The sequence below is a fragment of the Brassica oleracea genome, chromosome C7 (genome assembly GCF_000695525.1).
Source record: "Brassica oleracea var. oleracea cultivar TO1000 chromosome C7, BOL, whole genome shotgun sequence".
Taxonomy (NCBI): Eukaryota; Viridiplantae; Streptophyta; class Magnoliopsida; order Brassicales; family Brassicaceae; genus Brassica; species Brassica oleracea.
In genome coordinates this window covers 44,857,492-44,883,205 of record NC_027754.1, presented here as the reverse complement: position 1 = coordinate 44,883,205, position 25,714 = coordinate 44,857,492, and the positions used below count along the sequence as shown (strand labels likewise).

Genomic DNA, 25,714 nt, shown 5'->3' with positions numbered 1-25,714 from the left:
AAATGAGAGATTTATCCAATACAATTATATGTACTTAAATATGTTTAATATTCACAATTGAATAATACTTATCTACTAACAAATTACTACACATGGAAGCAATGCCATTTATTGCTATGTTCGGAAAATGCTAGGGTAGTTATTGTCTGTTCAATATGAACTTTCTATTAATTAAATATTGAAAATTTTGTTTTTTTGGCCAAAAAATAATAACTATGCCTTATTAGTCTAATATCTTTTTTGTACCATTTTTTCTTTTAATACTTTTTAGTATTTTCTAAAATAAATCAAATAAATAATTTTACAAACAAAAAAAAAATTCAAAAAATAGTAACTACTGATGAAATACCTATATCAACTTATTGGTATTTTTTTCCAGTTCTAAAAATGATTAAATCATAATTTTATATTTTGTTATACAAAAAGTAGAATTAACATTCTACACAGTAGAAAATGCAACCCACATTTTTCATTGAATCTAATATGTTTATAATACATGATCTACGTAAATAAAAGCAATCTAAAAATATTTAGAAAACACATTATGCGCTTAACCTATCGTTCTAAAATCTATAAAATCCAGAATCTACGCATTACTATAAATCTAAAACCTGTAGAAATCAAAATCTACACATTACTATAAATCTAAAACTAGTGAGAATCGATTTCAAACATGTTTATTGTGTTCTACACATAGTAGAATGCAGATTCTACGGATAAGGACAATCAGTTCCAAAATATGGGAATAAAATATTTGGAAATATTCAGTTTTCTTATATTTATTAAATCGATTTTTTTAAGAAAAAAAATCGCGAATTAGAAATTCAACTTTTTTAATTAAAAAAATTAAAACATCGATTTGAAAACTTCTTCTCACACCATCTTTTCTGCCATATGTTCTTCAAGGAAAAGACAAAAATGAGTTTGATTGATTAGAAATCGAGTTTTAAGAGTTCAGCTCATGGTTGTTCGGTTCAAATCAAGTGAAAATCAAACCGGATTTGACCGACGAAAACCAGAAAATCGATTTGGAAAACTTATTTGGCACATGATTGATCGATCCCGATGACGCAACCGATCGATCGAAGTGGGATCGAGCTTCTGCGATCGACTGACCTGGGCTTGGTCGATCAGTATATGCTCCGTATATTTTTGTTGCTCTAGATATATTTATCAGGATCGACCGGTTCAGATCGAACGGTTGCTTATGGGATCGATCGATCCCTCTGAGAAAAAAAAACTTCGAACTTTAGGTTTTTTTAGGGATTTTTAATATTTTTTAATTATTTTAGTTAAAAATAATATTTTAATATTTAACAATTGTTTTATTAATTGCTATTTCGAATTTTTAATTGAAATTAAGGGTAATATTGCCATTTTAAAAATATTTAGACTAATATAACATAAAGCACATGAGATTAGTCTAATATGACATATTTATTATTTTTTTTGTCTAAAAGACAATTTTCGCTTAAATATTTTATAGCTGACTAAATCGCAGAAAAATAATTTACAAAAGAAAGATCACAATAATATTATCTAACACTAACACTGTATGGACACTTGTCATGGGAAGATGAAAGCATATCTCGAGAGGTCGAGGTAACCGCAAATTTTAAGACGTGTGTTGGCTTTATTTCATTATCTAGCTTAATGTGGTATTAAGCTTTTCTTGGATTGCAAATGTTGTAATACTCTATGGTTTACATCAAACTTGTAATAAACTATATAACCTAAACGCTATATCAGTTACATTTATTTTTAATGCATCAAATTAGTTTAAGAAAAATAAAAAAACTTTTAAAAGGAATTTTATACCAAAACTCTGCTAACAAAATCGTGACTGCGTATCCACCCAGTCAAAGCCGAGCTTGACCCAATTATTTTGAACCAATGAATGGGGTCCCACTTCATGGGACCCCCCTAATTTCTTAAAATTTTGTAATAATATGTCTATAAATATAATGATATGTATAAATGCGTAAAGGGTATGAATGGTGACCAATGAACGACGAGGATTAATGTATTTCCTAAGTTCCTAAAAAAATTACCATTCACAAGGAATAATAATTTCGTTTCATTCCTTTTTTTGTAGAGAATTAAGAAACAAAATGATTTCTTGTTAAATTTAAGAAGGTACAATCATTTCTTTTCATTCCTGCTATTTTATTCCCGTACATTATTTTTCTATTCGTTTATCTTGTTTCCCGAATAGTCACCAGTCAGACTCTAAGTGTAAAATAAAAATGTTCATAAAAGATAAATAAAAATGCATAGTTATGTATATATGGCAGTAAATTAGATTAAGTTTATATTTAAATACAAATTATAATAAATTTTAACCTTTCAAAAAAAATTTGTATAAGGCCCCAAACAACTCACAGGCCAGCTCTGCACCCACTAGATATATTGTTTGTTTATCTTTACTAATACCCAATAATATGTCTAAGAAACTAAGAACATGTTTAATGGAACGTTCTTAGCGGAATATAAGAACTCGTCTATTAAATTTTAACTAAAAAAGCTAAGAACCGGTTCTTAAATAAGATATTTAAGAACCGGTTCTTACCTTTTTTAGTTAAAAGTTAAGAGACGAATTCTTATATTCCGCTAAGAATATATTTAAGAACCGGTTCTTAGTTTTTTTAGTTAAAAGTTAAGAGACAGGTTCTTATATTCCGCTAAGAACTCCATCCTAAGAACTTCCTATTAAACATGCTCTAAAACTAAATAGCCATATTTTCAATTCAACGTGCATTTCACATATCAAATCAAAATTTAGCTCACGTCACGAGTCTTTACCAACTCTTCTGGGTTTCACTTACCTTCTGCAGGCGTTTTCTGGGCCTTCTTTTTCTATCTTCTCATGGATTATGGGCAATTGAACCGATTATCATGGTGCTATTGGGTTCTTATGGATTAACTTGGACTATAGTTATTCCCCTTGTTCAGTTTGTTTTTTTGTATCTTACTAAGGTGGGCTTAGTGTAATGGAACCCCAAAACGCATTCTTTGTTTTTTTTTCCACTGCTCAAACTCGAACCGGAATATTATTAAGTATTTTTTCCACTGCTCAAACTCGAACCGGAATATTATTAAGTATTTGATTTGGACAAACCTAATCTGATTCTCACAAAGCTGAAATCGAACCAACAACTGGATTAAGTCGTAGAACAGTTGGCAAGGTTTGAAACTGAACTGAACCGGTTTGAGAAACAAAATATTAAACTAAAACCACTAAACCAATCAATATTACGAATTGAACCACGCCTTTGGAATCGAAGATTAAACTAAAATTAAACCATGCTTCATCAACCAGTTACATGGAGACGCGGTTGCCTTGTAGTTGTAGGGTTATCGCTCTTACCATGTTTTGGTAATGGTGGATTGGGAACCGCACGAAGCAATCGATTGTTAACTCGTCGTAATTGCACATAGGAAAAGCGTCATTTTTGTAACATGAGAATGAAGAATGTGAAGAAATGGAACCAAAGAAAAGTTTTTCTTGAAACTTTCAGAGGAAAATAAAAGAGTTTTATTTTTGTACTTTCAGAGAGATTGAAACAAGAGCCAGAGCATTTAAACAGACCAACTTAACTATTTTGGCTTTTCATGGACCAAGCCTAGCTTTTCGATCTAACAATCCTTTAAAGACAAAGTTTATGTTCGCTTTGCTTCAAGTACTTGACCACAAATTACAATGAACCAGTAAAAACATTAACAAACAGTTTCCTAAAAGACAGAATATGCTTTGATCATCTGATTACACAACAACAAATGATGAAACGCTAAACGCAAATTCTTTAGCAGATTATTAAACCAAGTACTTTGTATAGCATCATGAGCAATCAGTCTTGGAAACTCAGTTTGTTGGTTTCTCATTAGATTGACTGCTCGTGATGTTATATCATTTTCTCTAACGTTGGAAATCCACGTGGTATAATTTCATTGGCTCAGTGAAAACTGGCGGAGCCGAGTGTCGGAGCCCAATAGTCGGCGCCATTGTCACTGCCGACTTGGAGTGTGTAGGAGATTGGAACAAGACATAAACCTCGACTTCTTAAATCTTTCTTAGGTTCTTCTTTTGCATTTTGATTCTCTGAAGACGAAGACGAGACTCCTCTTCTCTTCACGCATTGATCAGTCACGAGCTAAAACCATATAATAAAATAAAATAGCGTAAGATTTGTATTGCATTTGATTGCCAGCAAAATAACACATTTGACAAGATATTGTATGGTTAATATCTTTATACATAATATTATATATAGTTTTAATATATATTAAATTAGAAAATAAAATGACATAAAACTTCTTAAGAGATAGAGTATTTATCAATAAATAAAATTATACATTAGATATTTAACGTGTAAAAATGTGAATCAACCTGTAAAATGGGACATATAATGTTCAAAAAGGGACAGAATGACAAAAAAAAAAAATAACTTCAAAATTTAAGATTCACGATATTTTGGCTGAGAATTTTACAAGAAATCATATAACAAAAGACGCGCCCACACTAAACTTTGTTTTGTATATTTAACTAAATTTTAAAGATGAAATCATATAACAAAAGACGCGCCCACACAATTTGAAATGCACTTTGATGGAGAACAAAAATAAGGAAGAAAGTGTGATATTTAAATAAATTTAGTGGCGCCGTTCAAAAAAAGAAAAATTAGTGGCTTTGTTGGTTTTAACAAACTTTCCTGGTTACAGTAATCAATAAGAGAGGTGAATACAAAAAGCTGGTGATTACATCTTTTAATCTTTTAATATTAATTCAACTTTATTTTAAAAGGAAACAACAAAACGGAACAAAATGGGATACATTTTGGAAATTAAAGCTGTCCACATTTTAAGATTTTTATTCATTTAATCCGTATGCTTTAAATAACGATAATAAATATAAAGCATACATATAATATAACTGTATAAACAGACGTAAATAAACGGGTGTTTTACCTGACCAGGGTCCTCAGGAAATAAGCAACTTCTGTCTCCTTGCAACTATTTATAAAAACCAGAATTAAGAGAGTATTTAGTATATATGACAATTAAAAGTAAGTACGGTGTGTAAACTATAGTATGGTCATGTGTGTTTACATGTTGGTTCCTCATATTCCCCGAGGCAGTTGTACCAAAGTATGGATGACTCAGAGCCTGCAGCAGTTTAAGAATATATACTTTATACATTAATGACATCAATCAAAGATAGCTTAACAATGAGAGAATAATTTAGACTATCTTTATCTCTCCCTCTCTCTCCATTTTGTAAAATTTTATGTCTCTTTTCATCACTATTAAAAAATACTTTAATAATTTTCGTGAATTTCTATATTAAAGTTCATACACTATAAGTCTATAACTAATATATGTACTAAATTAGTGATGTCATGCTGAGATGAATTTTCAGTAATCAGGAAATTGATACTCGGGGGGGCATTTAAAAAATACTAAAAATGTTTGAGATATTATTATTTGTGTTTTAGTAATCACTTGAATTAACCTGACAAAAAGTATTTTTCTCCAAGTTAAGTTTAGTATTATTTTTTATACTAAAAGGAAATTGAGAATATTGAGAGTTTGGAAAGACGAGTCACACCTCAATTTGACTCTGAAGGAATCTAATGTATCCAATAGCTTCCGACAGGACAGAAGCTGTGTCAGTCTGCAAAAAAAAAGGGTAAAAAAGGAAGAAGAATGATTTAGATTAGCAAAAATAAAACTAAAATGTCTCCTTGTTAAAAAGTTTTCTTGGGGTTCAGAATAAAGTTAGAAAGTTGATTTGATAAGATTAATAAATTGTGAAAAAGATTAATTATGGGATTTGTTAATTATATCGATCGCGACCTTGCCAAAAGGAGATACTAGCTGATGAAGCACTGCGATCCGGCCTCCTAATTTCTCCTTTCTCACCTTTAAGTATCAACAAAAATTAATTAGTACCATAAAGTGAAAACTTTATATGCACACATGTACGGTTATATTTTCTTACTAATTACCATGCATAGAGAAAACGTGCATGCTTCATAAGTAGAAGTGATTTATATATTTGTGTATAAAGCTAACAGTTATTTCATCGAATCTGAATTCTTCTACGAGTCTTTATTGGTAGGTTTCAAACGCTTACAGTAAAAGCAAACTTGGAAATCTAGAAATTTAATACTCCATATAATATCTAAGGAATATTGTTGAGAAGTATCAAGTGTGATTTACTGAAAGAAAGAGAGAAAAGGAATATGAAGAAGGAAGAAGAAGACAAAACAAGATAGAACAAAAGAGTTACGAAACACAAAACCGCACAGGTTATTCTGTGCCCATTCTGTTTTGTTTGCTTCGTCTGTTCTCCTTGGTGTTTGTGTTTTTGTTTTTGTTTTGTTATTATTGATGTCAGGAAGAGATTATATATATATATATATACATATATATATAACTTATATAGGTTGATTACAGTTTTGTTGATATAATCAATTAGTTACCTTGAGGGTGGATTGTGACGAAGGAGAAGGTTGAAGCCTTGGCTTCTTATTAGTAGAGCCGCCAATATCTAAGCTGTTACACTTCATCACATATATAGATAACAACCAAAGCAAAGATCAGTTAGTCTGTAATAAAAAAAATTCATAGCAAAACCTATTCTGGTTGAGTTAATTAAACTGAGATCTCAAACCTCAAAAATAATACATAAGTTTGTCCTGTTCTTTTTAAATTACCTTTTTAGATTTCTCTTTTTCGTAGTAGATGATGTGTTTACTAATTTATATGTATATTAATAAGATCTCGGATTTTTCTCTCTGTTATCTTTTTAAACTCTATTTAGCTTTTTTAAAACAAAATATTAGAGAGGTGGAAAAGATATTACCTCAGAGGATCGATCCGGAGGAGTGTGTCTAATCTCGGACAAATTTAAACCATTGTGATTGCTGGAGAAACCCAACATATTATTGTTATTGTTGGTATTGTCGTTGCTATTGAGGCTTGTTGTGGTCGTGGTTGTGAGACAAGATTTGTTAGGAGGTGAGTTTGGAGAAGATATGAGATAGCCATTATTGTTGTTTATGTTACTCTCTTGTTTAATGTCAACAACTCCCATGGAAGCTTGTTGGTGGCGTAAGACTTGTTCTTCCCAATTTTCTAATCTCATCTTCCCTTGAAAACTATGGTGGTGTTGTTCATCATGATGACTATGATGGTTCATTATCTCCAATCTCTCTTCCTCTCCCATCATCAATCCACCCCTCAAATTCACAAATAAAATATTCGTTATTAGATTTGAGTATTTGATACTTAAAATACTAGAACTACAAAAAAGGCAAAGTTTGAGTTTTCTGAAATTTGTTTAACTATAATCTTAACGTGTATATATATATATATATATATATATATATATATATATACATCACTGTTAAAGAAGAAATCAAGATTCGGTTACAACACATGATAAAACGAAGCCATGAAGTTAACCAGGAGAGACTATATTCGTTTCATTATATGTATATATATGGAGGGAGAGAGAGAGATGAAGAGTTACAAGAGAAGTTGACTAAGGCTCCAAGACTCAGGAGGGAGATCATTGCTTTCAAGCCAAGAAGATAGACTTGGGTTATCAAGCAAAGATGGTGAAGAAGAAGTCATCATCGTTCGTGGTCGGAGATAATTGTTGTTAGGAGTCATTTGTGGCGGCAACGGCCCCTGTTGATGACCCATCAATGGTGGTGGTGGCCTCGTGCTGCCGCTTACGTTCCACCAATTAGGGTTTCCAGCCACCATCAGTTGTTGAACCGGCGAACTCTCCAACGCACCTCTATTCATCACCCTCTCTCTCTCTAGATATGTTTATGTGCCTACTGATCAACAGCTTTGGAGAACTCTGAGAAGCGTTATTCTTTAACTTAAGTAGTTTAGTTTTCATGGAGAAGAGAAAGAGAAAGAGAAAGAAAACTCGAAAATAACTTATATCTTGATCTTATTTGTTACTAATTTCTTTTGAAGTTTTAAATTTTGTCTTTTTCTCTCTTTTTCTTTCTTACTTTAATTTTCTTTTCATTAGAATAATCTTATTTTATATCTTATATTTACTTTTTTCCCATGCTTTTAGCTTTATCTTAAAGTGGGGCAAAAAGGTGGTAGCTACTTTTATTATTTTAAATAAAATCATGAGTTGAGAAAAAAAAAACAAACAGTATTTTAATTCAAGGAAAAATGCTATTCGAATATTGTTGTGTAATGTATAAATTGCTCTAAAATATATTACTAAATAATATTTTTGGGTATATCATAGGTGTCTTGCATCTATGGTCTATGCATCCGCCTTATCATCAATTGAGGATTTAATTATCCTTTTCAATCTTAATCATTCTTCAGTTAGTAAGATTGCTTCTTTGATCTAACGGTTTAGATTAATTAACTAGTTATAAACTCGCAATGATTATCATCTGGACAGATACTAGGGATTTGTAGGTACTAGCCGAGCTAACCATTTTTGCCATTATTTACTACTCCAAGACTAAATTAAAAGTTATACGGTTTCAATTATTATTTTTTGACACGGTTTAACTACAAATTTGTTGATAAAAGAATTTCACAAAATATTCAATGAAGTATAAGAGCAGTTACTTATGTTTACACTTGTATTAACCTATAACTTTATATTTATATATAGTGGTCTCGTCGATTGCTGATGAGTGTTAAAAGCGTGCATACTACAAATTACTGTAACGAACTAGTAACTCTCCAATTGAAGATATGAAAAAAGTTATGGACAAGAAAGATTCTTTTATTTTTTCAAAGATTCTTTTTCTGCTGACGTATAAATTACTGAAATGTGTTGCGTAGGGATTTCTATATTCGCAATAACGGAAATACATTTAACAAACTATGTATTTAACTAACGGAATACCGTGAAACGGGTCACAATAACTGTACGTTTGCGTCAGTATTACATCGGTTGATCAAATTGCCCAGCATTTTTCTTTTAAAGTGTATGTAATTACTATTTTTGTTCCTTATTTTTCGTTGTAAAGTAAGGTAAGATCGTAAGACATGTCTTGATATCATTTCATCGTGAAATAAACTCACCGTAGAGGAGTATCAAATAAAAAGTACTTATATTCGCTGATAAAAACTTATGAACATATTTTCTAAGAATTCAGTATAGCACTACTGTAAACCTAAACAATGAATTCATAAACAACTACTATCTACAAAAAAGATTCATAAACAACTAATTGTTTTTTTTTTTGTTATGAGTTCTAGATTTTATACCATGCAGTTAACTATGCTAGAGTGGGGCAAAAAAATGAGATTTTAAAGAAATATCAGATGTAATAGAAAGTTGACAAAAAATGAGATGTAAATAAGAAAAATGTTTGCCACTTACCCACAAGATGACGAGAGCATTATGTCATATGACGCACACAAATAGTACCTGTATCTAAGCGTAAACGAGTTGCAAAAACAAGACCAACAAGGAACAAGACCATTTTCTCGAAGGAGTCAATGTCCTAGGGTTTGAAGATCCCTAATATTCCCTTTCCTGTGATTTCAATTTCCAAGAAATTATTACAATATACTGTACTTAACTATACGTCTATCATACTCCATCTGTTCCATATTGTAAGTAGTTTTAACTAAAAACATTAATATTAAAAAATTATTATTTTTGTAAAAAAATATTATTTAATCTTAAATTCAACCTATTATAAAAAAGCTAACATTATTCGATTGGTTACACAATATCCGATAAAAAGAAAATGTGCATTGAAATATGAAAACTACTTATATTGTGAAACAAATATTTTTTGCTAAAACTACTTACAATATAAAACGGATGGAGTATGTACAGTATATTTAGCATATGTCTAGTTTATACCTAGTTAAATTGATGCGTATATAAAGAACTCAAAAGTTCAAAACTTTCATTTATTTTGTCCTAATTTTTTTCGCAAGTATTAAAAATGTTTTAGGTATGTTTCAGAAAATAAATAACAATTGAGTTGTTCTTATATTTTCTAGTTATAGTTTGGTTATAATCAAAGAAAAATTAAAATTCGACAATCTCTTTAAAAACCTAGTCTAATTCGAACCATATTAATTGGTCCACCGTCAAATTGGTTGTAGATATTGAGTTTTCACGCTTCCAAATCTTTGTCGGATTCTTGTTTGTCGTTTCTTCCCATATTTATTCTCTTCCTTATTAAATGTTTCTCACTTCTCTTCTTTTCTAATTTAATGCTTATAACAAAACATACACCAAGCACCAAATTCCTCTTTCTTGTCTTCCTCAGTCATCCCTATTTTTTGTTTTTTTTCCAGCATTATTTATATACTTCTGTTCGTTGGGTTAAGAGGACTCGGTTAAATTTGTTTAGTGATCTCTTAGACTCAATTTTGGCTATGATTGGTTGTATAGTACTTATGTAGTTATGTAAAAGTGAATACTGAAACGTAACTAAAAACAAAACGATATATATCTATATCATGAACATAATCATCTACTTACGTAAGAGATTTTGAGATGTTGTGTGAGGATATGCATGCGTATGTCTTTGTAGTTATGTATAATTGAACAATCACAATCCAAAAAGAAAAAAAAATCACATCCACAAAAATTAAAAAATTACTTTACTTTCTCTTTTTTATTAAAAACATCAATATATATAAGTCTATAATTTTGGAATATAACCAGAAGATAAAATCTAGAAATAATACAAAATATACTTAAGCAGTTATATAAATAATTCGAAATAGATTACCTACCGTATATAGTTTCTTAATAAATATTAAATATGTTAATTTACATTTCATTTTTTTTTTTTTGATAATCCAGGGGTTCCCCGCTTCGCGGATCATTCCCCTGTGCCCGGTTAGGCAGCGGTCCACTTCACCCGGGAGAGCTTTACCTGGGCTGGATCGAACCCAGTACCGCTTTGGTGTCCAGAAGAGGCAAGGTAGTTTCCGCATGGGAGGGGAATCGAACCCGGATGGTGGTTGCCACCACAGGCCCGGTAAATTATGGAATGCTCAAAGCTTTTAGCTTTACATCACTCAAGATGTGGAGAGAGCAGGCTACGTGTTGTGTACAAGAAGTACTCTAAAGTGGAGAACGGTGGTGTTGCTTTGGTCTCACCAGCCAAGTCGCTTTTATGAACGACTCCTTTTCCCCATCACTTAAGCAGAAAGAGGAGCAGCACTCAAAAGCGACTTGGCTGGTGAGACCAAAGCAACACCACCGTTCTCCACTTTAGAGTACTTCTTGTACACAACACGTAGCCTGCTCTCTCCACATCTTGAGTGATGTAAAGCTAAAAGCTTTGAGCATTCCATAATTTACATTTCATCTATCTCTTTAAGAGATTCTAGAGACGTTGTATGAGATGTGTATCGATGTCTTTGGAGCTATGTATATAGTTGAACAATCACAATCTATTGAAGAATTTTCAAAATTACTTTGTTTTCTCTATGATAAAATAAGTATTACTATAAAAAAATTAATAACCAAAAGGTAGGATTTACACTTTTAATATCCTACCAGTTTTAATATTTTAAGTATAACCATCAAATAGTTATATATATATAATGTTCTAGAGTTAGAAGATAAATTCCAGAGGACACAAAATTACATAAACAAAATCCAAGTTTAAACTAATTATATATATTGCACCTTAATTTCTTTACTAATTCTGTTAATAAATACTCATTTTGTTTCATATTAAGTGTCGTTTTAGAAAAAAAATTTCGTTACAAAATAAATGTCGTTTTCGATTTTCAATGCAAAATTTATTAATTTTATGCAAAATTTATTTTTATATTGGTTAAAATATGAATAGGTGTATAGTTAATAGTGTTTTTTTTATAGGAAATGTACAAAATTAATTGTTTCTTTAATCCGTGTGCCGAAACCTAAAACGACACTTATAATGAAACACAAGGAATACGTCTCAACTTAACCATTTTTTTGGTGAACCTTTAGACTCATCTTTTGTCATTGAATTCACTTTTTTTTTTTCATTGAACTCACTTTTATTACAACCACTTTATAAAACTTTTAAAAGTTCCAATTAATCTTTGAAATGATCACGTACATTTTTGTATATGATATTTGATATTTATTGACATATTACTATAAGTTAATTTTCAATAAATTATTATGTTTAATTTAAACTGTAACTAATCAATCAGGTTTCACTGTTAAGTCAACTGTAAATGGTGTAGACAAACCAATCACATATTTGCATGAACAAAAAAAAAGAAGAAATTACAGATTTTTGATTAAAACTCTAATCATATGTAAATGGAGGCTTCAGCTGCTTCTGATTCCTTCACAGGCTCTACTGGTTTCTCTGCTTCCTCCTCCCTCTTGTCAAGAAAGCAGCAATCTCTTCGCTCTCACGAAAAGCAACCACAAACGGATTCTTAGCTGTATGCACAACCCCATGACTAAGCGTCTCATCAACCTTACCACCATCTCCTTCTTTCATAGTTATAGTAAACGGATTCGTAGATTGCATTAAAAGAAACACATTTAAGCACAACTAAGAAAAGGAGAGCTACCTTTTTAGTTCCCCTTATCTCATTTTGTCTATCTCCTCTGTTCTTTGTTTTTGATTTTTTTCCGCTCTATTGTTCGTGGATAGAAGAGATAAGAATCGGCTCCAGCTGAAGTCGATTGTAAATATGGGCTTGATGATGAGGCATTCACAAGCTTGAGGGTTGGAGGCTTAAAGAGTGAAAGTAAGTATTAAATAAATTACTGAGAAACAAATACTCTCTCTGACGTGACTATCGAGACAACAAATTTCAAAATCCTTTCCGACGCCGGTGGGGCTCTCGCTCGCCGGCGTCGTCTCCTCCACTCCTTACTCTTGCTCTCATTCGAACTCTGCTCTCTCTCTATGTTGTTTTTTGAAGTTTTCAAGCTTTCTTTTCCGGATCTGAAGCTGATGACACCTGTTGTTACTCTCGTGGTCACAGATGCTCAGTCGCAGGTTGTCGGAACTGTTCTCTTCTCCGGGGGTTCCTGGAAGGCTTGCACTTGTGCAAGTTCACCCTTTCACCTTGGTCTCTATACGGGGATACTCTCTCTTCTAAGTTCCAGATCTAGCCGTCTAAACCTTCGTTGCTCCGTTCTTACCGTTGACGGCAGCTCAGCCTCCTACGACTTAATGTGGTCCTTCTCGATTGCGTAACTGACGTCAGCCCTTCATCGGTGGTTGTGGGGTCTCACTTCTATCACGGCGACCTGAGCTGGAGTCACGAGACCCGTTCTCCATCTTCATTCCGGAAGTGTTTTGTCTTGGCAGCCACCCCCTCTGCCCCGACGAGGACTATGGACCTTCTCCGATCTGTCTCATTAGTCTGCAGCTGACTGCTCATCCTCTTTAAGCTTGTTAAGCTTCATAGACCTGAGGCTCAACTCTGTTTTGGGTAAACTCTCTTGGCTCCAATACGGTAATGTTGAAGCGGAAAGTTCATGCCTGAGCTCAGTTATTGCCTTCATGGAATCCATCGTTAAGCTCAATCCTCTTTCAGCCAGTGTGAAGCCACAAATGGTAGGATCAGAAGGATATACTTTCCTCCTTGGTGCAATCTTTGGAGGTTTTCCAAAATGTTCAAGCATAGCTCACCATCAAAGTTCAACTCCAACAAGAGCAAATACCAAGGGATTTCTATTCTTAAGTTGGAGTCTATCAAAGCTTGAAGATTGTAGTCCCTCGGCACTTTTCTTAATAAAGGCTAGCCAAAATTCCTCATGCCGGGGCCATGAGAGACCTCTTTCCACCATCCTCCGCTTTGTTGGAGTGATAACTTCCATCAAAACCCCTCTTTGTGAGAAGGACTCTGTCTTTGGCTATGTAGTCAATGAACTTTGTCGATATCCTGACCGTTTGATGCCTTATGTGATGGTTCGTTTGGGACCGGAAGGCACAACGATACTCATTCCTATGAGAATCGAGGTTACGGAGCACTTAACGTCACGATATACGGTGACTATTTCCGTTGAAGAACTTGAAGGACGACGTAATCTCTTTAAGAGTTACTAGTTTGTGGCACCTTTGAACTTTTTTTTGACTTGTTATCAGGTTTGTCAAAGCTTGTGTCGCTATCTTTGTATTGCCTTATATTAAATGTATTCAGTAGAATCGCACATCTACTGTTGGATGTTGCTTTTATCTTTGTAATCGGCCGAAGTTTATGAATGAAATATGTTGTGTTCAAAAAAAAAAAAAAAAGTATAAACTGCTGATAAATCAAAATCTGAGCAAGGCGGGTTTGTCAAGGGGGGCAGAGACGACGTTGTTCAACATTATAGTACCAAGAGTTTTAGCTTTTGACTCTCCCAAGTTGTACTCGCTTCTTTTTCAGATCATAAACGAAAATGAAGAACTGTTATTATGAAGGAAACCAGATGGCAATAGTTTTACATAACCAGAAAGATCCTATGCAGAAGCAAAAATGTATAAAGCAAACTGCGGAGGATGACGATGATGATGTTTTTACATGTAAAGGCCTTCAGGAACACCTTCTTTCTTTTTGAACATAACCTTCTCCTTTGCTTTCTTGAAATCCGGATGCGTCACCTGAACAAAAACCCAATCCAAAAACATTAGATTCTGTGGCTCGTAACTACCCAAGTGCGTGTGTACAGAGTCTTTTACCTTCATTCGGCGCTCCCTGAGAGCAAGCAGACCAGCCTCAGTGCAAATAGCCTTTATATCAGCTCCTGAGAACTCGTCTTTTGTCATCACAAACTCTTCCAAGTTCACATCTTCCGAGAGAGTCATCTTTGATGTGTGTATCTATTTTCAAAACAAAAGACACACAATCTCTCAATGAACAGGACACTCTTAAGCATTTGATTTGTTTTCTCAGTATAAATTAATTACCTGGAAGATCCGTCTTCTCGTTTTGATATCTGGAAGCGGGAACTCGATTTTCCTATCAATACGTCCTGGTCGAAGAAGTGCCGGGTCGAGACTCTCTATTCTGTTTGTTGCAAGGATGACCTTTACGTCTCCTCTTGAATCAAACCCATCAAGCTGGTTTAGAAGTTCCAACATAGTTCTTTGGATCTCACGCTCACCCCCTGAGTTGGCATCATACCTGTTTTTATTTCAATCTTAATCAGTTACTACTATCTCTGAATAACAATAGGTTATGGAGTATGTATTTGTGTTGGTTTGACTCACCGCTTGGTACCAATAGCATCAATCTCATCAATGAAGACGATTGATGGTGAAAGGTCATCGGCAACTCTGAAAAGCTCCCTCACGAGCTTGGGACCATCTCCCAAATACTTCTGAATCAGTTCACTCCCTACAACTCTCAAGAAAGTAGCTGATGTAGAATTCGCCACAGCCTGAAAGGAAACCAAGATACAAGAGCTCACTCCCACATCGTTCAAAGCTAAAGTAAGAACATGCACGAAACCAAAACTAAGCCACACAATCGCAGCAACTACATGTTTGCTCTCTTAGCTAGATTTGCAATCAGAGAAAATCAACTTCACCAGCGACCCTAGAGGCATCTCAACAAGTCACTTAATGTTAACTAAAACCTAACAGGAAACTAAGCTAAAATCCTACAAGATGTTACATCAATAGTTCGAAAAGGCATACCTTAGCAAGCAGTGTCTTCCCAGTTCCTGGCTCACCATACAAAATCACACCCTTGGGAGGCTTAATACCAATATCTTCATACAACTCAGGATGAGTCAAAGGCAACTCAACAGCTTCCTTAATCTCCTGAATCTGAGCTTCTAAACCTCCAATATCAGCATACGACTCCAACGGAGCCTTCTCAACTTTCATCACAGACACCATCGGATCCACCTCATCTTGTAGTATCCCAACAACAGACAGAACCTAAACACACAAAACCCAACTCAACACACATCTCATAATCGCAACAAAGATCCAATCTTTAAACCCTAAACCAAACAACAGACAGAACCTAAACACAAAACCCCAATCCAAGACATATCATAATAACCGCAACAAAGATCCAATCTTTAAACCCTAATCCTAACAACAGACGGAATCTAACCACAAAACCCAATTCAACACATCTCATAATCACACTAAAGATCCAATCTTTAAAACCCTAATTTCACAATACCTTATTATGCATCAAAATCGAGCACCCAGGCTCGAGCTGATCTTTATCAACAAAAGACAATATCCCAACGTAATACTCAGGCCCAACAGAAGACGACACGATGGCGTGATTCTCATCAATCAGCTCCTCCAAGTTCCCAACGCTCATCGGCGTACCTCTCAGATCATCGACCTTAGATCTATCTTCCTCTGCCTTCTCCTCCTGAGGCTTCAGCCTCTCCTGGTTCGCCACGAACTCTTCCTCCATCAAGAGATAGTCCTTCATCCGCTCCATTTTGAGCAGCCGGAGCTTGCATTTGGTGGAGGGAGTCACCGTCGGGAGCCGCGCCGCCGCCTCGGGTCCTTTTTGCTTCCGCTGCTTTCTTCCGACGCGAGACGGTGGAGCCGCCGGCTCGAATTTCTTCTCTTTCTTTTCGTTGCCGTCGGGCTTGCGATCTCCTGGACGGTTCAAACCTCCGGATGGTCCTTGACCCATGATTTGATTGCTTCTCCTCTTCGGTTTCTTCTCGACAGAGGAGAGCTTTGTACTAAGAGTTTCTGGCTTTGTGATGAAGAAATCTTTTGGGCCTAAGCCCCATTAAAGGACAGAATTGGGCCCTTAGATTGAAACTAACTAGCCATGTTAAATGGGCGGGCCGAACCCATTTATGTGTATCCAGATGACCATTTATTTCCATGACCAAATAGAACCTTGGTCAGTTGGGCTGCACATGAGCCCATTTAATGTAAATAACGATTTATTTTACTATTTGCATTTTTTGGCGAGAAAACTGGATTTTGCGATTTCGATAAAAGAAATACAATATTTATGTTTCAAAGAAAAAACTAGATTTTGTGGTTTTAGTAAGAAACTTTAATTTTGTAGTCTTGGCAGAAAAAAATTGATTTTGTGGTTTTGGCCTCAAAACGTGATTTTTTTTTTGTTTTTGCGAAAGTGCAATTTTACTATTCTGACGGGCAAACGAGATTTTCTGGTTTTGCAAGAAAATGTAATTTTGCGGTTTTGGCGGAAAAATTGAATTTGTTGGTAAATGTAATTTTTGGTTTTAGCGGGAAAACATAATTTTATACTTTTGTTGGAAAACTAAATTTGTTGGTAAATGTAATTTTTCGGTTTTGGCCAAAAAAAAAAAGATTTTACGGTTTTGGCAGGAAAACACGATTTTGCGGTTTAGCATAAAAATGCGATTTTGCGGTTTTGACGGGAAAATGCGATTTTGCGGTATTGGCGAGAAATCTTAATTTTGTGGTTTTGGCGGGAAAACACGATTTTTTTTGTTGTTTTGGTAGGAAAATTGATTTTGCGGTTTTGCAATTTTGATAAAAACACACGATTTTCTTATTTCAGGAAGAAAACTCGATTTGTGGGAAAATGTATTTTGGCGGTTTTGTTTTTGAACCCTTAAACATGTTTCTTAACCTGTAAAAACATGTTTAATATCGTCAGATGAATTGTGAAACCATGGCTGACGATGTATATAACCACCATATTGACATATCGATATGGTAAAAATAATGGTAAATAAACTTTTCCAAAAACTGTTTTTGAAGTGTTCAAAAACTTTTCATATACAGTCTCTAGAGAAGTTTAAAACCATTTATAATTTGTCATGTTTTTTTATTTATGATTTTAAGTAATTTTACTTATTTGTCATGTTCTAAATAATTTTAGTTAATAATTTTGCTTATATAATTTGTGAAAGAATTCCATATTAACAACAGAATCTAATTTTACTTATTTTTAATGTTCTAAATAATCTTAAAATACACTTATCTAAAAGTTTGTAATTGTGTATATGGTATTTTAATATATGGGGTATTTGTTTACACATATATATAAAGTAACGCTTAACCAATAAATAGTTATATATATAACTAGGGCCGGTCCGCGCTACGCGCGGAATGTGATGTATGTTTTTGTGAAAATATAAAACTTGTGTAACCGTTTTTGTATGTTCATTTGGTTGACAGTGCAATTTAGTCGATGAGGGTCATTAACACCGGTCTATTGTTTTATTCGTTCATTTTCATTTTAGTAGTTTATAGAATAGTGACTTCGGTGACTAATTTGATTTTAAACCATGAAGTGTAACAATCAATCCATATATTTTTTTTTGTTAATACTTCTGGTAACCAACAAATGAGATTAAAATAGTTGATAGTTTCTTCGCAGTAGCAAATAGGATTAAAAAGTAAAAATTGGGTGTTGAGTTTTTGAAAATACCATCCGTAGTCAACTGAGGAATATATATAAAATATACTGTGATAGGAAATATTGTTTGTCAATAAATAAAGAAGCAATTTTTTTTTGAAAATCTTTAGCTTTTACGATTACAAAATGAAGTGATGACATGATTTGTTATATATATTATCCAATAAAATCTATGATTAATATTTTGTAAAACAATAATTGAGAACTTTGAAAAATTATTTTTAAAAATATTTTTTCATTTGTGGGTGTAAAATCATATTACATAAGAAAAAAATTATAAAGTTGGTTTTTGTAAGTAGTTTTTTAAAGTTTTTTTTGTGAGCTTTTTTTAAATATAACTAATACTACTATTTTAACCAAACTTCTGTTGTTCTTTGATGTTGGTTGCATCAAGTCTTGAGTTAGCAAATTATCAAATGGTGTAACCTAAGTATGGATTTGTTAGATGAGCATATCGAGATCTTTCATTTTGGGAATCCATAACCGCAAAAGATCCATTTATGTTTAATTATTTTATATTTTTGGTTTATATTTGGTTAGTCTAAAATTTGGTTTACTTGGGTTTTTTTTTGGTTTTGGGCATTACTCAGATACTGATTTATATTTTATAAACGTATCGAAGCTACTTATCTAGACCGGTCAAGTTTAATATAAAAATGAACATCATGAAACAAAGATAAAATAATCCATAATTAAACATTTGAACTTGTTCATTTTTTTTTTCAATCATCATTTTACTTATTACATACATATCTAAAATATTATGTTCCATTTGTCACAACTGAAACAAAAAAACAAAAAAAAGACATATTTAAAAAAAACATAGAACGATCATTCTTATGTGGTGTTTCTTATCAGTCCCTAGACGTCGGTGGCTGCGGCTTCTTGTGATTCACAGCAGCCGCCTCCGTCTTTGCATTCCTAAGGAGTCTTGCCACTGGTCACAGGTGGCACCAAAGAGTCAAACTTGTCTGATTTCCCCAGCACAATCTCAATCTGCGTAAAACATAATGTAAAAATAAGAAGTCAAAATGTTACACAAAGGGGAGGATGATGCTAAAGTAGCGAAACTTGCCTTTGCTTTCTGAACCATCTTTCCTTTGGCCTCATCCTTCATTCCCACAGTGGATGTCAACACTTCTGAACAATAATAATAATAAAAAAAACAGATTTGAATTAGATTAAAAGCTTTTCTATCATCATGAAAAAAAGAACTTACTCTTATCTGTAGTCAATCCAGTGTTCTTCAAGATCTCAGAGATTGTTACCACCATCATTATTGCTGTGTGCAAATTAAAACAGTTAAAAGTAAAATACACAAAGAAGAAAGAGAGACCAGTCAATGCTTTTTCGATAAGATTTTAATTTATGATGAAAATGTGGTGTATACCCATTCAGAGTACAGAGAGCTCGACCTCATTGTGTTGCTGAATGTACCTCTGCATCAAACGCAATGCATTTCACACAAAATTGATTCAGAAACTTTTTCAAATTGCTCTATTTGGAATACAAACAAACACTTTGGTGGACATATAAAGGCTAGAGATCGTTCAGGAATCAAAACTAAATCAACCAAGCCGATCTCACGCTTCCACAAATGAAATATAAGAAGTAGATGCTTAAAAACCTAGATCCGGTGTGGAATTTTCTTTCCCATCAAAGAGATTTTAAAGTAACAATACCTTGGCGAGATTAACGTCGAAGAACAATGGTTTCTTCGTGTTGGAGACTTGAATCATGTTCTTCTTGTGAGTCTCCGTCTTTGCTGGCGAGAGGATGATGTTTATCTCTGGGGATGTTATCGGTGCAGGAGCCGGTGTTGCTATTTCCATCGCCATCTTCTTCTTCGATAACTCTCAGTTTATTTCTGCGTAAACTTTCTCTTCTCTTCTCTTCTCTCTTGTTGGTAGCGGGAAAAAGTTAAATCGGGAATCAAAACACAGAATGTATCATTCATGATTATCACACAGATTTCATCATACGTGATTAAATATTTGATTTTGGCAAATTACATTCAAGTGATATGCGAAACCTCTAATGAAAGAATACAGAGAAGAGAAGATATACATTTTCTTCGAACTCAGCTTCTTCCATAGCAAGACAAATCTCTTCGTTCTGAGGCTGAGGCCACTGAATGGGTAGCAGACGCCGGATCGTCTTCGTCGACGACGGAAACTGGCTCATCAACGTCGATCTATATACGATAGGATGATTTCGAGAGGAGGGATGCAAACCTTTTAATACTTGAATTTTCACAGCTTTGCAAGAGCTAACCTTATTGAATGTAGATCGTGGATGATGGATCATGGAGCCATTAAACCGACCGTTTCAGGTTGTGAGAAGAAACACAATCGTCACCACATCTCCGCCACACGAAGAGGAGAGACGAAGACGAACCTCGTTTCATCACTTCACCCGTACTCCATCGGCCCAGAAAAATCTTCAATCTTCGGAGCCCAAGTACACAAATAAGCCAACAAAACAAAGCCCAACATTCCAACGATTAAATGATACGCTGTAGTCGAGAATCATGGGACACGTGGCATCTCCTGGTTAAACGAATTTCCTAGCTGGACGCTGATGTGGCAGCACCATGAGAGAAAAAACTCTTCTTTATATATAAAGATCGCATATATGATATATTTAATAATAATAGATAGCTAAAGATCTGATAATTTATTATAAATTAATTTAATTAGCCAAAATAAAAGTATTTTAAAAATAAAAAGGATTCATATATAATTTTAATTTTAATCATAATTTTTAATATTAATAAATAAAAATACATAATTAAATATTAATCAAATAAAAAATTGAGTTTTGTATAATGAAAAGGAAATATTCAGTGGATTCAAAATTTGTTTGTTATTAATGAATATAATGTATGTAGATATTTTTCAAAACTATTTGTAATATATTAGAGTTTCCAAAAAAATTAAAAGCAATAACAAATATATATATATAATTTTTTTTGATGAAATTTCGTGCCATATATAAATAATTCATTGTTCTGTATGAGAATATAAACAATAATTTATCATAATATTAATTGATAATGTATGTGTGTATTAATAAATAATAAAATCTATACACCACAATCCACAAAAGAAAAGGAAGTATCTACTCATATATAAATTGACTCAAAAGATGTTAGGGCAGGATTATCGGAGGAAAGAGAGGAGTTTTTAGTGAGTTTTTAAGAAGGAGGCCCACAAAAAGGAAAAAACGGTTTGCAAAGCCAGAATAAGGATCGTTGTTGGATAGTTCTTTATGTATTGATGGGTTGGTTTTTATTTTTTATTTTCTTATTCAGACAAAAAAAAGTAAAAAAAAAATTAGAAAAAAAAAAAATTAAAAACCCATTTGGATTTCAGCCTTAATCTATGCTTAAGCATCCCTCCAGAACCAAATCCACGCTGGTTCACCCTCTCCCCAAAAACCCTTGATAGGTTGGCGGAAGAGCCTCGTCGAGTGTCATGTTCCTGGATTATCGATCCCCATGCCCCCGCCTCATTGTAGTCGTCCCTTAATGTGCGAAAAGATTGTGATAAAGGAGGAGAAGGAGCTTGCTGCAATGACTGGCACAGGAAAATGTTTATCCTACATTCCAAGTGAAAGCAAATGGAAAGAAAGGGGTTGGCATGTGATAGAGAATGTAGTGTATTGCAGTAATAGTGATGGGCTGGTAATGTGGTGTGAGGGAGAGCCCCGAAACCGAGGTGGTTGCGTGGAGAGAGGTGATGGGCTCGGAGGCTCTCAGGGATACTCTCGCTGCTTCCAAGCTGGTCAGCTATGCTGGACGGTTGTGGGATTCCTGAGGCGAGGCGATTCAAGATTCGAGAACTCGATCAAGTACTTCCCGGGCACAAACTGAGCAACTCTGGTCCCAACTTGTTGATCTTCTGGGATGTGCTTGCTCCTCATAAGTTGGAGATTTGGTGTGCCGAGATCTCTTTGGAGAGACGCAAGGAGACTTGCGATATTAGAGGAAACATTGTGTGGTCCCTAGTTGTCATCACACTCGACCCTCCTCCACATCACCAGCATCACTGTAGGATTTTGTCTGCTCTACCTCTCAACCTTTGAGCAAAAACTCTGTCATTACTTTTCTGTACTTTCTAAAACTCTGAACACTACTCAAAATGCTATCTCTCTTCTTTTACCCTGCCTTACTGGTTCTCTGAGTTTTTTTTTTGTGCCAATGGAGATTAATTTGAAATGCAAATTATTACTTGTTATTATAGGATCCTTGTTTGGCATATTCTGATGCTATCGAATTGTAATTGTTTTTGTATTGCAGGTGACCTCCCCGTTGTGATATATCATGTTCCAGTAGCAGATGCTATGTATGACCTTATCACAGCTGTCTCAGTGGTATGTTCATTTTACAACAGTTTCACCAATCCCTCTGCACTATCTCTGGAGTTTATTTGCGTTAGATGAAGAAAGTAACACATACATTGAAATAAACAAGAGTGACATGTGGTTGAGCTTGAACCTACTGTTATCTCCTGCGATTTTGAAAGCCTTGCATAGGCATGATTGATTGACCCGGTAACACTCATTTTATTGTTCATTTATGTACCTGTGTACCTGTACTATTATTAGTGCTTGATCATTAGTAGAAAAACAAGAAATAATACAAAACATAATCCATACTTTGTCATTTTTATGATAGTCAGACCATTATTTTTAACATTTACTTGAGTATACATATTTGAAGGACTCCTCTGTTTTTGAAAACCAAACTAAATCCAAACCAAAACTAAGGTCTTACAAATTGCATATATCTGAATACCGAACATAAACCGAAGCTGTACCAAATGCTATAACGATCATGAATTATATATTGGGATTCTTGAGCAATAGAGAGAAGATCTAATAATTTATTTATATTTTAATTGTTTCTAAGTTGATCACATAATATTAATCGATAAATTAACCGGTTTGTGTATGTAATATATAACTATATACTAACAAACAAAACGGAAATTTATGATGGAAAAAGTACAAAATGAAGAGAGTTTTGTGAGAGAGAAAAAAACATCTTGAATTAGTTTTGTTTCTCCATAAAACTAAACATTAAGAAGAAAAAATCACCATCCAGCTTCCCATTTCTCCAACAACAAGTCTTCACCATTCGCAAAGTTCCAAAGATAAAGCCCATCAGTTTTAGCAGTCCAAACGCATTTCTTCCAACCACATCTATGGAATAAGATTACATCATCCCAAAACACTTCCACATTCATATGACCATCATCTTTACTCAAGTAGCACCAAAACAAAGTTGAGTGAAGCATGTTTTCTCCAAAATTCCATGAAAACCTATCTCCAAGACGCAGATTATGTTCTCCTAAATCGTCTTCTTTAGATTTGCAATGGATGAAGAGAGTTTCAGACGTAGCTAAACCGTTGACTACCATGACTTGCCATTCAGAAATCTTGGGGCCTATGATGTCTCTCATGGTGGCGCTCCTGGCTACGACACGATCTTCACATGTTAAGACTAGAGAGATGTAAATGGCCAAGAGAAATTGTTTGATGTTGCTCATACTTTTGTTTTCAACAATGAGAGTACACAATGGTGAAGAGTTTTTTTTTGTTGGTTTCTTTTATAATGGAAGAGCGAAACGGTAAATGACGTTTAGTTAGATCATGAACTCTGAAGTTATTGCATTGCATTAGTGATGCATCATGCTCTAAATCATTTATGTGACCACGGGTTATTTAGCATTGAAGTTGAAAGGTTATCTCCTATAATATCTAGTTAGTAATGTTCAAAAAAAACATCTAGTTAGTAGGAAAAATAAATCAGCATTATGATTTAGCTATTAGTTTTGAATATATTATTTATGGTGATAAAAATATAGGATTAAATAAACGGTTAAACAAAAATTGTGATTTATCGTTGGCAAAAAATAATAATTGTGAGTTGTCAAAAAAATAAAAATAAAAATAATTGTGATTTATCATCCAGTCTCATTTGAAACCTATAAATTTATTAAAATTATATGAAAGTACTAAGGATTTCAAAATTACAACTCCAATATTTATGTCAAAAAAAACATTCAAGTAATTTTCGTTAGGACTTCAGCATGGTGGAGTATTTATTTCAAAAACAAATGATTTCAAAGTCCTACATAATTTGGGTTAATTATATCTCGGCAAACTTTTGGTTATCTTTTTTTTCTGAACCAAGTACTGTTCAAGTTTTACGTTACAGTTTCGGAATTAATAACAGTATTGAACACTGAAATGTCTGAAGAATTATTCTTTCCGATAAAAAACTTACATTTACAATATTAAAACAAAAATTAATCCTTAGTAAATAGTCAATTTTTAGAAAATATTAAATCAAGCAAATGCTTTGTCTTTGTGATTGGCCGTTTCTTGACCCCTAGAGTCCACGTATGCAAACATCAAAGAATTTATACCCTGGGTTTATACTATAAAGTCTATCTATAAGACTATAATCAAAAGTAATCATAGATGTTGACATCAATACTATTAAAAGGGAATGAGTTTTAATAAATCTACTTTAAAAAGTTGTTTGGTCTATTTATTACTATTAGTTATTATTTTGGTTCTACAATTAATTCAAACAAAACATTACCGATTGTTTTGATTCTTATGACATATATATAATTATTCATTAAAAGCGAGGAACCGTTACAAAATGGTTTAACCGTGTGACATTTTTATTTGGCTAACTTTACATTAACAAATACATTTATAACTAGGTTAAGATCCGCGCCTTGCGCGGGATCAACATTATATATATAAATTATTATATGTATTAAATATTTTTACATATTATAAAATAATAAATATATATTAAATAATTAAAAGTCAGTAACTATTAAAAATATAATTAAATTGGTGCGAACATATAAATCAATTGTATTAATCCAAATTTTTTTTTTATTTGATAGGATATGTTATTAAATTTTAATGATACTAACATAGATAATATATTTTAGTATATTTTTAATATTAATGTCTATTAAATGATGATTTCTACTCATATAGTTTTTTGATCATTTGTATCTTTTATAAAAAAAAATTTAAATTACTGATAACAAAATTTTCATTGTGGGATTAATAGTTTTAGTAATTTATAATTTAAAAAAAAATACGTTGTCAATGATCGTTCAAAACTTTTATCAAAAAAATTGTTCAAAGTAAATTTTGAAACTAAAATATTGTATTTTATATGGTTTATAGTTTAATTTAAAACGATATATATATTAATCTTATTAATTAATTAAATTAGACTTTTTACTTATATAATTTTTGTAATCATTTGTATTTTGTTATAACAAAAATTTTAAACCATGGATCATAAAATTTGAATGTGAGACTTTTAACAGTTTTAGTAATTTAT

General features: G+C 33.2%; 4 protein-coding genes and 1 pseudogene across 4 annotated transcripts; 1 reads left to right on the top strand and 4 right to left on the bottom strand.

Moving 5' to 3' along the window:
- Positions 1 to 3,574: 3,574 nt before the first annotated feature.
- On the bottom strand, positions 3,575 to 7,956 carry LOC106307044 (transcription factor bHLH68). Its single transcript, XM_013743881.1, has 8 exons — positions 7,535 to 7,956; positions 6,866 to 7,241; positions 6,483 to 6,563; positions 5,854 to 5,919; positions 5,606 to 5,671; positions 5,107 to 5,163; positions 4,966 to 5,010; positions 3,575 to 4,151 (listed from the first exon to the last, which is right to left on the bottom strand). The coding sequence occupies exons 1-8, from the start codon at positions 7,813 to 7,815 to the stop codon at positions 3,954 to 3,956; spliced, it is 1,170 nt and encodes a 389-aa protein (XP_013599335.1). The 5' UTR covers positions 7,816 to 7,956; the 3' UTR covers positions 3,575 to 3,953.
- Positions 7,957 to 14,371: 6,415 nt separating this feature from the next.
- LOC106307086 (26S proteasome regulatory subunit 4 homolog B-like) lies at positions 14,372 to 16,642 on the bottom strand. Its single transcript, XM_013743946.1, has 6 exons — positions 16,120 to 16,642; positions 15,621 to 15,866; positions 15,192 to 15,361; positions 14,889 to 15,105; positions 14,661 to 14,801; positions 14,372 to 14,582 (listed from the first exon to the last, which is right to left on the bottom strand). Exons 1-6 carry the CDS (start codon positions 16,591 to 16,593, stop codon positions 14,499 to 14,501), a joined length of 1,332 nt encoding a protein of 443 aa, XP_013599400.1. The 5' UTR covers positions 16,594 to 16,642; the 3' UTR covers positions 14,372 to 14,498.
- Positions 16,643 to 19,251: 2,609 nt separating this feature from the next.
- Positions 19,252 to 20,168, bottom strand: LOC106307087 (annotated as a pseudogene).
- A 1,634-nt stretch (positions 20,169 to 21,802) lies between these two features.
- On the top strand, positions 21,803 to 22,905 carry LOC106305451 (putative F-box/kelch-repeat protein At3g24610). Its single transcript, XM_013741818.1, has 2 exons — positions 21,803 to 22,381; positions 22,631 to 22,905. Exons 1-2 carry the CDS (start codon positions 22,123 to 22,125, stop codon positions 22,771 to 22,773), a joined length of 402 nt encoding a protein of 133 aa, XP_013597272.1. The 5' UTR covers positions 21,803 to 22,122; the 3' UTR covers positions 22,774 to 22,905.
- A 521-nt stretch (positions 22,906 to 23,426) lies between these two features.
- Positions 23,427 to 23,882, bottom strand: LOC106305657. The gene has a single exon (XM_013742004.1). The coding sequence runs from the start codon at positions 23,880 to 23,882 to the stop codon at positions 23,427 to 23,429; it is 456 nt and encodes a 151-aa protein (XP_013597458.1).
- Positions 23,883 to 25,714: the final 1,832 nt, after the last annotated feature.

Bases quoted from the DNA above. Each gene is read 5' to 3' on its own strand.
- LOC106307044 (XM_013743881.1), bottom strand. From the start codon at position 7,815: ATGAATAGAGGTGCGTTGGAGAGTTCGCCGGTTCAACAACTGATGGTG. The intron at 5,672-5,853 runs GTCGCGATCGAT...TTTTTTTTGCAG, and splicing joins TAGTATCTCCTTTTGGCAAG to ACTGACACAGCTTCTGTCCT. The intron at 5,011-5,106 runs GTAAACACACAT...TTTTATAAATAG, and splicing joins GGAATATGAGGAACCAACAT to TTGCAAGGAGACAGAAGTTG.
- LOC106307086 (XM_013743946.1), bottom strand. From the start codon at position 16,593: ATGGGTCAAGGACCATCCGGAGGTTTGAACCGTCCAGGAGATCGCAAG. The intron at 15,867-16,119 runs GTATTGTGAAAT...TTGTGTGTTTAG, and splicing joins CGATTTTGATGCATAATAAG to GTTCTGTCTGTTGTTGGGAT. The intron at 15,106-15,191 runs GTGAGTCAAACC...AAATAAAAACAG, and splicing joins GATGCTATTGGTACCAAGCG to GTATGATGCCAACTCAGGGG.
- LOC106305451 (XM_013741818.1), top strand. From the start codon at position 22,123: ATGCTGGACGGTTGTGGGATTCCTGAGGCGAGGCGATTCAAGATTCGA. The intron at 22,382-22,630 runs GTAGGATTTTGT...TTTGTATTGCAG, and splicing joins TCCACATCACCAGCATCACT to GTGACCTCCCCGTTGTGATA.
- LOC106305657 (XM_013742004.1), bottom strand. From the start codon at position 23,882: ATGAGCAACATCAAACAATTTCTCTTGGCCATTTACATCTCTCTAGTC.